The sequence below is a fragment of the Mustela erminea genome, chromosome 5 (genome assembly GCF_009829155.1).
Source record: "Mustela erminea isolate mMusErm1 chromosome 5, mMusErm1.Pri, whole genome shotgun sequence".
Taxonomy (NCBI): Eukaryota; Metazoa; Chordata; class Mammalia; order Carnivora; family Mustelidae; genus Mustela; species Mustela erminea.
Genome location: NC_045618.1, coordinates 2,718,389 through 2,733,621, shown reverse-complemented (window position 1 = coordinate 2,733,621; position 15,233 = coordinate 2,718,389). Strand labels below are relative to the sequence as shown.

The window sequence follows — 15,233 nt, the reverse complement described above, 5'->3', positions numbered from 1 at the left end:
AGCGGCGAGCGAGGAGGAGGAGAGGGGCTGCCGGGAGACCCACGTAGTTGCACGTATCTAGTTTTTCAACTCGTTTAATGTGTCCCATGAGAGAGGCTCCTGCCCTGGGCCCCCTGCTCTTGAGGGTCCCACTCTCGCTGCCCCCTGGCTGTGCCTTGCCCCAGAACACGAGGTCACAGTGGGACCAGCCCATTCCCAGGGTCTGGGTGGGCCACTCCCCTAACAGTCCCTTAGGTCCCCCACTGACCATGCGTGCACCTTTAGGCCTAAGGTGGGTCTAAGGGAGTGACTGTTCACAGCGCAGGGTGTGATGGGGCTGGGGCATCTACACACGTGTGCTCGACACCCCATGGTGGTGTGGGATGGAGCCCCGAGCGCAGGGCAGAAGTGGGGGGTGGTGGGAGGCAGGGATCCTGCCCGAGGCCGCCGCTCCCTGTGTGCCCGAGGTCCAGGGCCCAACCCCGTGGCGGCTGAAAGTTCTGAGTTCTAACCTGGACTTCTAGCTCCTTGTGAAGGTCTGTGTGTCTAGTTAGGAGGACAGAACGTATTTTCTGCAACACTTGGTACTTGATTTATAACGCTGAAGTGTTTAGATACACGGTATGTGAGCAAATGTTTGTGTGTGTTTGATTCTAGAATCCTGCTGCCACCGTAGCATAATGGTCAGGAGGGAGAGATGTTTTTTTAGTTCTTTGCCCATTTTTTAACGGAGTTATTATGAGTGGTTTTGTTGGTTTTATTTATTTATTTTTGGATTGAGTTGTATGACTTCTTAATATTTTGGACAGTAATCTGTAGTCAGATATGTGGCCAATGAACAGCGTCTCTCCCTCGGTAAGTGGCCTTTTCATTTTGTGGAAGGCTTCGGGTTTGATGAGTCCCACTTGTTTGCTCCTGCTTTTGGCAACTCTGCCTTTGGTGTTCTTGCTGTGATTTCATTGCCAAGACCAGGTGAAAAAATGGACAGATGACTTGAAGAGACATTTCTCCACAGAAGAATCCACAAGGCCAAGGGACACATGAAAAGATGGCCGCCAGCCCTCCTCATTAGGGAGGTGCAAATCCAAAGCGCAGGGAGGTCTCACCTCGCGCCGTCAGGATGGCGACTGACAGGAAAGGCGACGAAACAAAGCAGAGGAAGGTATTAGTATTAGCAGGTCTGTGGAGAGATCGGAAACCCCGCGCGCCGTTGGATACAGGAGAGGTACGGCCGCTCTGGGAAGCAGTCTGTAGGCTTGCCCGCCCCAGGGTGGAGCTGCCACGGGGTCCAGCCGTCCCCTTTTTGGGTGGAACCCATAGTCCCGATCTTGGAGACGAGGCTGTACCCCCATGTTCACTGAGCATCATTCCACCATTGCTGAGAGGCAGAAACAACCTAATGTCCACAGACAGATGACTGGAGAGAGGAAAGGTGGTCCACACGTAAGCCAGGGAGCCGGGCTTCTGGCAGGGAGGGGCTCCGGCCACTTGTCACAAGGTGGAGGACACAGTGCGGAGGGAAGTCAGTGCAGCACAGTACCCCGTGACTCCACTTACCGGAGCTATACCGCGTGGTCAGACCCAGAAGCAGAGAGTGGAGTGCTGGTTAGGGGGTCGGGGAGGAAGAGACATTGGCGGGGCGGGGGGTGGTGCTCATTTGGCCTCAAGCGTCAGTTACACACGATGAGTAAGTTCCGATGTCCGCCGTACCACAGAACACCTGTTGTTAATACCACTGAATTGTGGACTCAGAAATGTGAGAGACTAGATGTCATGTTGGCATTCTTATCACGAAAAAAAAGGGACACCAGGAAACTTCTGGGGGTGATGGATACGCCCACTGCCTTGTGCTCATGGGCTTGCAGGTGCGGACCTGTGTGCAAACCCATCAAATCGTAAGCAGTGTGCTCGGGGTTTTATATCTCGGTTATGTCTCAACAGAGGTGTTTAAAAAACAAAAAAGAGTGAGGGAGAACTCCGGCTTGGACAGCCTGGGTCTGCCTGCCACGTGCTAGCTCAGGCTTGGTTTCCTCTGGGCAAAAACAGAAGTATCGATGGCGCCCCTTTCGCTGGAGGACGGAGATGCGGCCGCCGCGCATAATCCTCGGGTATCGCCCGCGCGCAGAAGCTGTTGCGGGCTGACAAGTTCTTCTCTCCTTTTTTCAGCTCATGCATGAACAGATTCCTGATCAATCATGTGTTCTCACGCCAGAGATCAAGTCTGCTACGTAATAAGAACTGCCAGATTTTCCCCGTCACACGCTCCACGCGCCATGGCCCTGTCCTCCGCAGCGCTTTGTGACGGTTGTCATTTTACACAAATGCCCGTCCGCTCCTTAAGAGCTGTCTTCCCTTCCAGACGGCAGGCGGTGCCCGGCACTGCCCGCGTCCCGCCCTGGGTCACCGTGGCTTCCCATCCCCCAGCCCAGCGCCAGCAGGACAGGAGCGCTGCGCACCTGCCCAGGGACGGGTGTCCGCGCACAGACCTCCAGCATCTTGTGTCTCTTCTCAGCCTCCCCTCCATTGCACGGAGGCCCCACGCTTTCTGTGATCTTCCAGATGAACTTGTGAAAGATTCCGCAGCCCCGCTCCCCATCATAACTCGTGTTTTGACTAGATAGTATAAAGTTCTAATTACAAATTAATCGTTAAAGAATTAGCCTTAATCAGAACATCTCATTGTAGTTCCTGTCTCCGTCACCCCTCACTGACACCCCTGCTTTGGACATTTCACCGTAGGTGGGAGCCAGCCCTAGTGGTCTTCACCTCACGTTGTTCATTCTGACTTTTAGAACACGACACGCCAACTCTGGCTTCTTCCTTGCATCGATGTCCGTGAATTCCAAGGTTTGGTATACGAATACAATTTTATAATATAATTTAAGTATGTTTTATTTACAGTAAACATATCGGGGGCTTATCTAGGAACGCCCCAAGCTCACCACTGCTGCCTCACATCTGCTGAGGCCTCTTGTGTAGGATTGTGTCCCGCAGCATGGTTTCTCTGTTTTATGACTTTCCCTAAATGATTTCCACTGTGAGGGTCAGGCTCCGAAAGCCCTTCTCCTCCTTGAAATGACAGAAACAGCCACCTGTTTCCGTTTAGTTCTTTTATGATTTCATTTTTCAAGCTGAACTCCATAACCCCCCTTGGAACTTACTGGAGCCTATGCTATGAGGCAGGAAAAGGTCCAACTTAATACGGTGTTTCGAAACAGCCGGTTCTCTCAGCTCCCCCCGGGGATGATTTCCGGCCCCGTTCATTGGCATTTCTACTTTTGCCACAGAGTCAAGACTCCTGCCTTTGGGTCTGTTCCTAAACCTGTAGGATCGTTCCAGTGGTCTAGCTCCCCTCTGACGCCAGGGTACGTGGTTCTCATGTCTCCTGGCTGCCTGGCACGGCTGACCACAGCCGAGGGCAAGGGCTGCTCCCTTGTCTTCTTTTCCAGAGACCTTCCTGCCAGTTGTGCGGCAGCACAGGTGACGTAAGCGCCACGCATCACTCAGGACGTCAGATGCACATTTTACAGATGAGGAAGCTGAGGACCAAGAGCAAAGACACACACACGCTCCAGGTCTCCAAAATACTATGCAGGGCCGGAAGCTCTCAGATGAGGCAGAGCCCACAGCGGGACCCTCTGTAAGGTGCCATCCTATCTAAAAAACCCCCGTACCTAGGGCGGGTGTGCCACCGCCTCATCCTTGGCCTTCCAACCTGTGGCATCTGTTTACTGTATGTGCTGGTTTTAGACTCTCCTCTGCTTCTTTGTGTTTGGTCTTACGCTTTCCACTTAAGAGTGTGCCTTCATATTTTCCTGCTGGAGACCACATCTTTCTTTCTTCTGAGATAGGGAATTCCCATCCTGGCCTCTGTTTGAGTTACCCAGCGTGGTGATCGCGCCTCCTCAAAGGCACCCTTGCGCTTATATTTCTTTGCTTGTCAGAGGCTGTGCGTCTTCTCTGTATAGATGCACACACACGTCACTACAGTGATCACTGCAGAAGTTTAATAAAATTGTAGGTCTGTTTTATTAGCATAAAAAAGTGATCCTATTATTAGCTACCATGTTAGTAGCTTGGTCGACACGATTTTTATTCTTTTTAACTGAAGCGCATAGGGAAGAAATCATTTTGATCGTGAAGTCACGCAGGTGGGTAGTTCGGAGTTGGTGGTGACGACATCCCGGCTGTATTTCATTAATTAGCATCTGGACTTTCAGGGCTGATGCTGAAAATACACAAATTCTGTAGGTGATGAAGTTATTTTTTACTTTTTAGAAAAAGTTACAGGAACAGAGAAAGTGCTGTCATACAAGGTGTTGAGAGAGATCAGAGCTTTGAATACTTCTCCTGCTCAATTTCCATCCCTTTGTACGTGGCACAAGGCACCGTTACGTTCAGGGAGAGGAAGCTGGGAGCCTGGGGAGTGAGACCACCCTCCTTTAGAACCCCTTGCGCGACTGCTTTTCCTTATTCCCCACTACCTAGACTTGGGGGGCGGCTGACACATGACACAGAGGCTCGTTCCAGGCAGTGCCATGCCCTTACAGCACTTCACCTTGGGAGTTGAGACTTTGGGTCCCAAGCCCCCACCCACCGTCAAGGAGTATCTGCCATCCGCTCAGCCACATGCTGGCCCCGGCCCTCAGCATGCTCCCTGCCAGACGAAGGTTTGGGACAACACCCGTGCTGACGACCCGGACCCTGAGGTGCTAGCCCCCCTGAGGCTTTTGTCAGTTCATAGATGGGGCTCCACTGACAGTCTGGGCAAAGTGGGGGACTCACCTGCAGAAAATGCCCCGATTCCACTGATTTTTTTCATGTCTGCGTAGGAAGAAAAAAGTTGCCTCGTTCCCGAAGATCAGTGAGCTTCCAGGTTCCTTGAATTCCTGTGTGTGAGAGATTCTAAATCGCCTCTTCTTCTTCCTCTCTTATTTATTTATTTATTTGACAGAGAGAGAGAGAGAGATCACAAGTAGGCAGAGGCAGGCAGAGAGAGGGGGAAGCAGGCCCCCTGCTGAGCAGAGAACCCTATGTGGGGCTCGATCCCAGGACCCTGGGATCATGACCTGAGCCGAAGGCAGAGGCTTAACACACTGAACCACCCAGGCACCCCCTTCTTCCTCTCTGATACCACAGACTGGCTACTACTGGTTGTTAACCAAATGATGTTTGAATTTTAGAAGTCAAGCGACTTAAAGGCCTATTTTACTAAATTTATGAAACTTCCTCTCTACTCTCATAATTCCAAAAGCTTTAATAAATATACATGTGTGCTAGGATTCGCATTAGGTTTTTTTTCTTTTCTCCTCCTTCTACTTCTATCAGGTGCTTTTATTAAGCCCTTTTAGCACTATTTAACTTTTAAGCTAAGCACGTATTACTTTTAAAAACTAATTGAATAAAGATGTTCAGAGCTTGAAACATGGGAACCTTGAAAATAAAATGTGGACCCACGACTTAAGTAAGTAACCATCCGGAAGATTTTGATGTATTGCTTTCCAGCCGAATTCATTTGCTTCTCTTAATGCTTCCTGAGTGTTTAGTAACACAAGCACCTCTTAGCTGCTTTTTTGTTCATCCAACATAAGGAGAGCATTTCCTATAGTAAAATATTCTTAAAAACGTGTGTGTTTCATGTGTTCCATGTGACGTATATGTTAACAATACAAAGACTGAACAGGACATCAAAAATCAAGATGCTTCGCAGGGCCCTCACTCATGTGATCATTACAGCCCCGTGGTGGTGGTTGGGGGTGCGGAAACACCGCCAGCTTCCAGCTGGGGAATCCCACTGCCCAGGGGTGGGAAGGAGCCTGGGGTGCTTACGATCACAGGCTTGGGTGTCATCTATCAGCTGTGCCACCTTGAGCGCAACAGCGACTGGGATTCCTCAGGCCTGTCACATCAGTGTTGGTGTCCTTAAGGAAAAGAATAAAAATGTGACTCTTGAAAATGTTATTGAAACGTGCAATCTTGTACCTAGATTGCTCTGACCTCCCACCGCAAGCCATGGAAAGGCCCAGAAGCTTGAGCTGTATTTCCTTGCCTCAAGACAATCTGTCCTCGCTTGGGCAAGTGACTTGACTTCCCTTCATCTGTAAATGGGGCCAAGAGAAGACTGACTTCGGGGTTTGGAGGCTCACACAAGATGGTGCGCTGCAAAGCATTCGGTAAGCTGCCTGGCGCACAGCGAGGGCTCGATAAATATGGCCTGTCCTGACTCCTCAGAGTCCGGCAGCTGTGGCCGGTGTCATTGGAGCTGCTTCCCAGAGAGGCTTACTCACATCCATACTTAAGAAAATTACACCTGCAGCCTCTCCAGCCTACCTCACTTGTTCATTTAATGAGCACCGACCGAGGTCCTGCCAGATACCACACGCCACAGGAGACCCTGGTCTCCCTTCTCCCACCTCGCTTCTGAAAGCACAACACAAACGTCCCCGCCTCTGGGAAGCCTTCCTAGGACTCCAGGCGGACTCACTACTGCCCTGCTGCGTAACTGACTTTGGACACGAATGGGGTTCCAGGGGAAAGGACCCCTCCCCACCCACCCGCCATGTTCATTTCTGTATCATCAGTGCTTTCCGGGCTGTGTATAATAAAATAAGTAGCTGCTCAGTAATGTGGAGTTGACTGAAAGTGCGCTTGTTTTCCCATGAGGACGGTAGCTGCCTTCGCCAGCTCTCCGGTTGCCGAACCAAGCCAGATGTGTGCCCAACAGTTCGAGTCCTCTGGAAACACGTACGAGGTGGGCTCACTGTCAGTCTCAGTTGTTGTGAGTGACTACTTTGTCTTATAACAACTGAAATTCTCTATTATGTTACCAGATCACACTCTTCAAGCCCCTCTCTTTTGCTAATAAAAAAAAAAAAATAGTATGGCCACATTGGGGAGGTCCTTAGGGAACATGTCCTGTATCAGGAAAAGTAGTTAAGCACTGGGGTCCTAAAGGAGCCTGGGAAAGTCTAGCCAGAAACTATGGAGTTGGGTTGTATTATCTATATAAAAACAGAACTGGACTTGGCAAGTTTTGTCACATCTTGGCTTATTAAATCCATTCATTGAGAATTAATTTTTCCAGATTGTTACTTCATAATAACATTCAAGTGTCAGAAAATACCCTGACCAGTCAGTCCTCGAGACAGGTTGGGAAGGTAAAGGGCGGCAGGTGAAGCACCGTCTCCCACACGTTTGCTCAGCACTTTGTAATTTACAATGAGGCAGCTTTCACTGTCATTATCCCTCTGCTAAAACAACCCCCTGAGGCAGGTGGGAAGCTGATGCTAGTCTCTTTGCATAGGACGGGACACCGAAGCAGGGCTCCACTGGGAATCCGAGCTGTCACACATCAGACTGGAATGGTCCGCTACCATGACCATCACCCTCCCAGGATCTCTGGAGGGCCTGTATCTTGTGGGTATCTTCAGAAAACGGTCCCATCTTTGCATTGGTCTTCCCAGAGCATTCTGGTCTACGGAGCGTGACCCAGGCTACAAGGAATGTCATGGGCACCTGGGCGTTAGCAGCTTTCCATGAATTCCCAGCCTCATCCTCTTGTGCGCTATGATGTGTGCTTTCACCGGACATGCCTTCATGATCCCGTAGGGGAGAAAGACACCTGTCCCCTATGCAAGGTGTCATGTTCACCTTCCTGGGACTGACCCAAGGGCCCCAGGGACTCTGAAGCATGCAGCCCTCTAAGCAAATTTCTGATTTAACCCATCTGAAATCCCAGCACTGCAGACAGGAGGGGGACGCTGTGTGCAGGCCTGTTTCCCACACAAGCAAGCCCTGTGGAGGAGGAGGGCCCATTTACCTATGTACAGGCCTCACCAGCAGTGGACTCCGGCAGCAACTTTACTTCCATCCATTGTGTTATCTGAAAAAAGAAACCTCAGCTGGCCTGATGGGGAGCCTGTTGTGTGGGCAAGATATAATGGCGAGGCCTTTGGAGCGCTTTTTCTGTCTGCTCTGGTGTTTACAGGCCCTGGGTGAGGCGCCTGGACCAGCCAGGACCCTCTCCTCCCAGAACCTCCATCCTCAAGGCACCCCCTCCTCGTTCACAGATTGCTGGTACTTGAGTCCATAAACCAGGTCAAAGAATTCTCCACCGGAGTTGGAGGTGGTGGCTCTGGGAGGGCTGCGCACCCTCCCCCGACCCATCCATCACTCCCTTTGAAGACACACAGCCCAGGCTCAGGGACGCGGACAGAAACATCCTGAGGAAATCACCACTCTAAGTGGCTTCTAAGCCTCATTTCCCCAAGGAAATAATCAGCACCTCTTCCCCAAGACAGCTCCAGGTGAGCGGGAAGGAACACCTTCCTGTCTCCGGCGGGAAGGCGTTGCCTGACCGCCTGATCGCCCAGCGCCCTCGCTTCTACTGTCACAGTCCTCCGAACCCACGAGGTGGCCGGGGCAGGGCACGCCGCCCACGCCGCCAATTGACGCAGGGCACACCGAGGCCCGAGCGCCCGCTCTCCTCGCGGGGTCACCCAGAGAGCAAGCACCCGGGAGCCTCTGCCTGCGCGCCCCGAGCTCGCCCCGCGGCACCGTCAGGTCCCCCGAGTGAGCCCGTCCGCGGCGGCGGCCACATGGCCTCATTGTCCCGGGCGGGCGTCCCGCCGCGCGGACGCGGGCGTTCACAGCAAACCGCAGTCCCGGCCGCTTGCGGAGCGACCCCGCCGGCCGGGCGCGGGGACGCGGCGATCCTGGGAGCGCCGGCAACAAAGGAGAGGAGCGCGCGCGGGACCCGAGGGGGCACCGGCCCGGGGGGCGGCGCGGCCGGCCCGAGCGCAGGGGGACGGGGCGGCGGCCGGCGAGCAGGCGGCGTGCCCCGGCCCGGCCCTCAAAGCCTCCTTTCTTCTCGCGCGCAGCGAGGCGGCTCCGGGAGATCCGGGAGGGGGCGCAGCTCGCCGTCCCCGCCGGCCGGTCCGGGCGCGCCCTCCCTCCGCCGCCAACCCCACCCCGAGAAGCGCACAAAGAGCGGCGGGCCGGCGGGCGCACACCTCCCGTCGGGGCGGGGCCGCGGGAGGGGCCGGCGCGCGCTCCGCCGCGCCCGCCTTAAAGGGCCCGCCCGCTCCCGGCGCGCACCGCGCATGCCCGACCGCGGGGCGGGGAGGGACGGGACGGCGGCGCGCGCACGCCCGCGCCGCTCGCCGGAGCCATGGCCGGCGTCCCCGCGGAGGCGGCGCGGCGCTCGTGCACGTGTCAGCGCCCGCGGGGGCTCGGCCGGCGCGCGGGGCGGGCGCAGGACCCCCGCGCCGCACATTCCGGAGGTCGCGGGCCGCAGGGCGGGCCGGGCCCGCGCTGCGGCGGGTGTCTCGCTGGCCCGGCCGCAGTTTGAGGGCCAGTTGGACGAAGTACTGCCCAAGGGGCACAAAGCTGCGGGCGCGCGTGCGCGCGAGAAGCGATGCGGGCGGGCCTCTGCCTTTGTGTCTCCTGCGCTCCCGCGCAGGTGGGCAACCCGCGCCAGGAGCCACTTGGCCCGTGCGCACCCGGACCTCGAGTCCCGCTTTCCGGGCCCGAGGGCTCGGGCCGCCCTTTGCGGCAGACAATAGACCCTTCTCCCAGTGGCACCGTGGGCTCTAGGGGTGGTTTATTTGGGGACGCTAACGGGACTTTCTCAGGACCGCTCTCTTAGAGCCCGGCCGCGGGCATCCGAGTTGGGCGCGTTTTTTTTTCTCCATCAGGCGAGGGGGGAGAGCTGGGGACAGACTGTCCTCGGCCGATAGGTACGCGCGAGTGTCCCGAGCCTGCCGGTCCCGCATTAGACAACAAAGAGAGGCGTTAGCGGCGGCGGGGGAGGGGCGCGGCCGGGAGGAGGACGGGGCGGGCTGCGGCGAGCGCGGGGGTGGGGGGCGCTCGCTCTCGGCTCGCCCTGACCGCGGCCTCCGCCCGCCCCCGGCCCGGCGCGCGCCAATCGCCTCCCCCAGCGATAGTGTCAGTAGCATTGTAGTGTCAGCTCCCGCCGGTGACGTTGCGCCTCCCTCGTCCCCCTCCGGAGCCGTCTGGCTGCAGAGGCTCAGTCAAGAGGCGGGGAGGAGAGGAGGAAAAAGCGCTGAGTGAGGGCGGGCGGGCGGGAGGGAGGGAGTGGAGGAGCCGGGGAGGGGCTCCTTAAAGAAACGCTGCTGTCGCTCGCCTGCTCGCTTCTCGCTCGGCATTGTGGCCAGCCAGCCGGGCACTCGGGGGGCACGCGCGGCTGCCGCTCGAGCTTTGCCCCCACCCCACCCGCCGGCAGATCTGGGGTGGGGACCCAGGCGGGGGCTCCTGCGGCCACTGCCCGGCGCCGATCGCACTGAGCGACCCACTCCTCCCGGCGCCGAGAAAGGAGCAACGGAACCCTCTGCAGCCGGCCGGCCTCCCCGCCCCTGACCACTCGCTTCCCGGCTGCCTTTGTGGCCGCAGCTTCTCGCCGCCGAGCCGAGGGCCGGCGGGGGCGCGGCGCGCACGGCCGAGCGATGCCCAGCTCCCTGTTTGCAGACCTGGAGCGCAACGGCAGCGGCGGCGGAGGGGGAGGCGGCGGCGGCGGCGGCGGCGGCGGCGGCGGCGGTGGTGGTGGCGGCGGCGGCGGCGGCGGGGGAGAGACCCTGGATGACCAAAGAGCCCTGCAGCTCGCGCTCGATCAGCTCTCCCTGCTGGGGCTGGACAGTGACGAGGGCGCCTCTCTGTACGACAGTGAGCCGCGCAAGAAGAGCGTGAACATGACCGAGTGCGTGCCGGTGCCCAGTTCCGAGCATGTCGCCGAGATCGTGGGGCGGCAAGGTGGGTCCGGTGGAGATGGGGAGCTGGAAGGGAGAGGGTCTCGGGCCACCGCCCCGCGGGGAGGGCGCGAGAGGGTTCGGGATCCGCGGCGCCCGCGAGCCTGGAGGAGAGAGGAAGAGCCGCGCGATGGGCCGGCGCCCCAGACAAAGAAAGTGCAGGCAGGCTGTCTCCCGGAGCCGCGCCGCTGCCACGGCGGGATGCACTTTATCCTGCTAAAATCACTGCCTTCTCCCCTAGCGCCCCTCACCCAGCCCACCCCGGGAAATAGAATTTAAATATAAGATGCTTGGGGGAGGGGGCCTTTGATCGGTCCTTTGGGAGGGGGAGGAGGAGGAGTGAGCATCGGATGGGAGGAGGATTCTGGATTTCTGCAAAGCGGAATGGAGCCCAGAGGAGGAACAATGGGTCCCGGGACTGCACCCCCTTCTCATCAGTACCCCAGTTCTGGGAGGGTTCACGGCCCCGGCCCTGTTCCTTGAACCCTTTCGCCGCGCCTTCAGGGCGGACGGCGCGCCCCGCTGGATCCTAGCGGCATCTCCCCAGCTGACTTTTTCCTGGGATTCTCGGGTTTGCTCGGGACGACTGCAGTCACTGGGGGAGGACTGGGCAGCCAATGGGCTGTTCCTCGAGCGCCTCGCGGGTGGAACCCGCTTCCCAGCCCGTGGCGTGGCCCAGGGTCAGTGAGGGAGCCGCCCCCTTTCCGCCCGAAGCGTGTCCTGCAGCCCCGCAGCCCAGGACGCGGGCGGTCCCAGGTCTCCGCGGTTACCCCGGGATAATGGGCGTGTCTGTCTCTCTCTCCCACTCCCTCCCCTGCACCCTGGCTCCCAGGTTGTAAAATCAAAGCGCTGCGGGCGAAGACCAATACTTACATCAAGACCCCGGTTCGCGGGGAGGAGCCTGTCTTTGTTGTGACGGGCAGGAAGGAGGATGTGGCCATGGCTCGGAGGGAGATCATCTCTGCCGCGGAGCACTTCTCCATGATCCGCGCCTCGCGGAATAAGAACACGGCGCTCAACGGCGCAGTGCCCGGGCCGCCCAACCTGCCTGGACAGACCACCATCCAGGTGCGGGTGCCCTATCGCGTGGTGGGGCTCGTGGTGGGGCCCAAGGGCGCCACGATCAAGCGCATCCAACAGCAGACGCACACGTACATCGTGACGCCCAGCCGCGACAAGGAGCCCGTGTTCGAGGTGACTGGCATGCCTGAGAACGTGGACCGAGCTCGCGAGGAGATCGAGGCGCACATCGCCCTGCGCACCGGCGGCATCATCGAGCTCACAGATGAGAACGACTTCCACGCCAACGGCACGGACGTGGGCTTCGATCTGCACCACGGGTCCGGCGGGTCCGGCCCAGGCAGCCTCTGGAGCAAGCCCACCCCCAGCATCACGCCCACCCCCGGCCGCAAGCCCTTCTCTAGTTACCGCAACGACAGCTCCAGCTCGCTCGGCAGCGCGTCCACAGACTCTTACTTCGGCGGGGGGACCGGCGGCAGCACAGCCGCCACCCCGCGCCTGGCGGACTACAGCCCCCCCAGCCCCGCGCTCAGCTTTGCCCACAACGGGAACAACAACAACAACGGCAACGGATACACCTACGCGGCGGGGGAAGCTTCCGTGCCTTCCCCCGACGGCTGTCCCGAGCTGCAGCCCACCTTCGACCCGGCACCGGCTCCCCCGCCTGGGGCGCCGCTGCTCTGGGCTCAGTTCGAGCGCTCCCCCGGAGGCGGCCCTGGGGCACCGGTGTCGTCATCCTGCTCGTCCTCCGCGTCTTCGTCCGCTTCGTCGTCCTCCGTGGTCTTTCCCGGGGGCGGTGCCAGCGCGCCCGCCAATGCCAACCTGGGGCTGCTGGTGCACCGCCGGCTGCACCCGGGCGCCAGCTGCCCGCGCCTGTCCCCGCCCTTGCACATGGCGCCGGGGGCGGGCGAGCACCACCTGGCGCGCCGGGTGCGCAGCGACCCGGGCGGAGGGGGCCTGACCTACGCCGCCTATGCCAACGGGCTGGGCGCGCAGCTGCCCGGCCTGCCGCCGTCGGACACCTCCGGCTCCTCGTCGTCGTCCAGCTCCTCGTCCAGCTCCTCCTCCTCGTCGTCGGGGTTGCGGCGAAAGGGCAGCCGCGACTGCTCCGTGTGCTTCGAGAGCGAAGTGATCGCCGCGCTCGTGCCCTGCGGCCACAACCTCTTCTGCATGGAGTGCGCCAACCGCATCTGCGAGAAGAGCGAGCCCGAGTGCCCGGTCTGCCACACCGCGGTCACCCAGGCCATCCGCATCTTCTCCTGAAGGCGGCGCGCCTGCGCGCACCCGCGGGGGCCGAGGGGGGCCCCTCCCCTCCAGCCTCAGACCCCCACACCCTCGCCGCCGCCGCCACCACCCGGCCAGCGCCCGCCCGCCGCCTCCGTGCCCCACCCCCTCCTCCCCCACCCCCGCTCACACTCTGAGATCCGAGAGGAGCTTGGGAAGCTGTAGTATCCGCTCGTTTTTTAAAATTTTTAATTTTTAAACAAAGGAACTTGCCAGGATATCTGCATCAAGAGTACTATAGCCCGGGAAGCCCCCGAACCACCTGAAATGCATGCTCTATAAATAATAGGAACGGCGACACTCTAGTAATGATAGTTTGTACACTGTACTTCATAGGAAGCTTCCAAAAGAAGAAAACCCCACAAGTTTTCCATTTTCTTAAAGTAGGAGAAAAAAACGAACAATAATTATTATGACGAAGAGGATAATAATAGTGCTTATGGGATGTGTGGACTGTTTTCGTGTGTTCCCCTTTGTGGCTGGGTTCCTACGATGCTTATTCTAGAACACAGTGGATCCTTTTTGAATGTTGTGGAAGGGCCAGGAGTTCCTGTGAAACCAGGATACTGCAGCTTTATAAAAGTTAAACAAACTGTAACATATCTCTTATATATTAAAAACGTTTAAAAGTTTTAAAGAGAAATTGCATTAATACAGATTGAAGTATTTTATTCTTTTTTGACTTGAAAAATTATATTTCATATTGCAAAGATGTTTACAAGTATTTTAATTTAAGTTCAGTGAACTTTTTTGTAGCTGGGTTAAATCTTTTTATTTTAGTATGGCCTTATGGCAAAGAACACTGTATTATTTTAATAACCACACAATCGTGACGGAATTACAAAACCATAAAATGTGTAATGTTTTGAACAGTATTCTGTTGGGATGGAGATTTTATAGGTTCAGACAAATCTAGAAATGCTTCACCCAGCATATTTTCTATTCAGTGATATAAAGCATATTTTATTCTATATTATTACAAAAAAAACCCACGGAAATGTATAAACATGTCAAAAGGAACTGTTGATGCTTTCTAACATTTGTATAAATAGAATTCAGTGCAAGCTACAAAAATTCTGTTGGGCCACTATAGTTTTAGTATTTCTATTTTAATACATTTGTTTACCACTTGTTTATGTATATGTAGGTGATGTTACTTGAGCTTAAATGTACTTTACTGAGCAAAGTTTAAAAAACAAAGTATATTTTATTTTATGATAAAGGGCCTTTAACCTCATGGTCAAATACTAATATTATATTTGCTGAGACAAGATTTGAAATTGTATCAAGAGTTTTATTTTTCTGACATTTAAAGTTCTACATAATAAAGGTAAAACTTAAGGAATGGTGCTACTTCATTTTTTAAGTATTTCTATATAAATAAAATATTGAAGAAAACCTATCTTGTGTGGTGAGTTGGTTTTGTTTTACGCCCCTTGGAGTCCTCCTGTGTAAATCACTCGTAAGTGACTAGTGAAAATGTATACGTTCCAGGCATATGATGTTAGTCTTTTATCAATGGAATGAGCTTTCCAGATAGGCCGGAGTTGTGTTGAGTGGGATCTATAGGCCACGGGCAATGGTATTTTTTAAAAATTGCAGTTTCCTACTGAATCAGGGCTTGCTTCTCCCTGAGACACAGTGGGCACGGTGCCTGGGGCCCATGATACCTGCCGGGGTTTGATGGGGAGGCCCAGGAAAATGTTTGATTTCTTTTAAAATTAGAAGAAAGAAAGCCCAAAGGAAATGAAATTATTCAAAGGAAATGTTTTAATTTTCAGGTCCACAAGAACCTATTCATTAAAATCTGCCTAAAACACTAAGAGAATAAAATAATTATTAGAGTATTTAAAGTGATATCAAAAATCAATTCAAATATCGATATTATTAGGCGGGAAGAAGCCCACGAAAGCAAAAGTGCCTGGGGTCCAGCAATGTTAGGATCCCACCCCACGTGGCCTCTTCAGGGTAGAGGGGGCCTCAGGGCTGTGCCTGCTTGCCTCAGTTTCCACGGAGGGCCACTTCCTTCCGGGAAGCCACGCAGTGACTGTCTCTGCTCGCAGAGGGCCTAGCTGGATTTCAGGACCTTCTTAAGAGGCTTCCGCTGGGAGGGTAGGCTAATTGGTGTTGACAGGCTGAGGGTGTTAACCGTTTGTTGTTGTTTGAGACAAGTTTTTGTTTGCTTTC

At 55.8% G+C, this 15,233-nt stretch overlaps 2 protein-coding genes across 3 annotated transcripts; one reads left to right on the top strand and one right to left on the bottom strand.

Moving 5' to 3' along the window:
• Positions 1 to 5,075: 5,075 nt before the first annotated feature.
• LOC116591993 (translation initiation factor IF-2-like) lies at positions 5,076 to 9,082 on the bottom strand. Its single transcript, XM_032345478.1, has 3 exons — positions 9,076 to 9,082; positions 8,264 to 8,990; positions 5,076 to 7,861 (listed from the first exon to the last, which is right to left on the bottom strand). The coding sequence occupies exons 1-3, from the start codon at positions 9,080 to 9,082 to the stop codon at positions 7,858 to 7,860; spliced, it is 738 nt and encodes a 245-aa protein (XP_032201369.1). The 3' UTR covers positions 5,076 to 7,857.
• Positions 9,083 to 9,117: 35 nt separating this feature from the next.
• MEX3B (mex-3 RNA binding family member B) lies at positions 9,118 to 13,111 on the top strand. Of its 2 annotated transcripts, XM_032341949.1 has the most exons (3): positions 9,118 to 10,499; positions 10,548 to 10,746; positions 11,575 to 13,111. In XM_032341949.1, the coding sequence occupies exons 1-3, from the start codon at positions 10,443 to 10,445 to the stop codon at positions 13,023 to 13,025; spliced, it is 1,707 nt and encodes a 568-aa protein (XP_032197840.1). In that variant the 5' UTR covers positions 9,118 to 10,442; the 3' UTR covers positions 13,026 to 13,111. The 2 variants fall into 2 exon arrangements, with proteins under 2 accessions (XP_032197840.1, XP_032197839.1); XM_032341948.1 differs by having other exon boundaries at positions 9,118 to 10,746.
• The last annotated feature ends 2,122 nt before the right edge of the window (positions 13,112 to 15,233 follow it).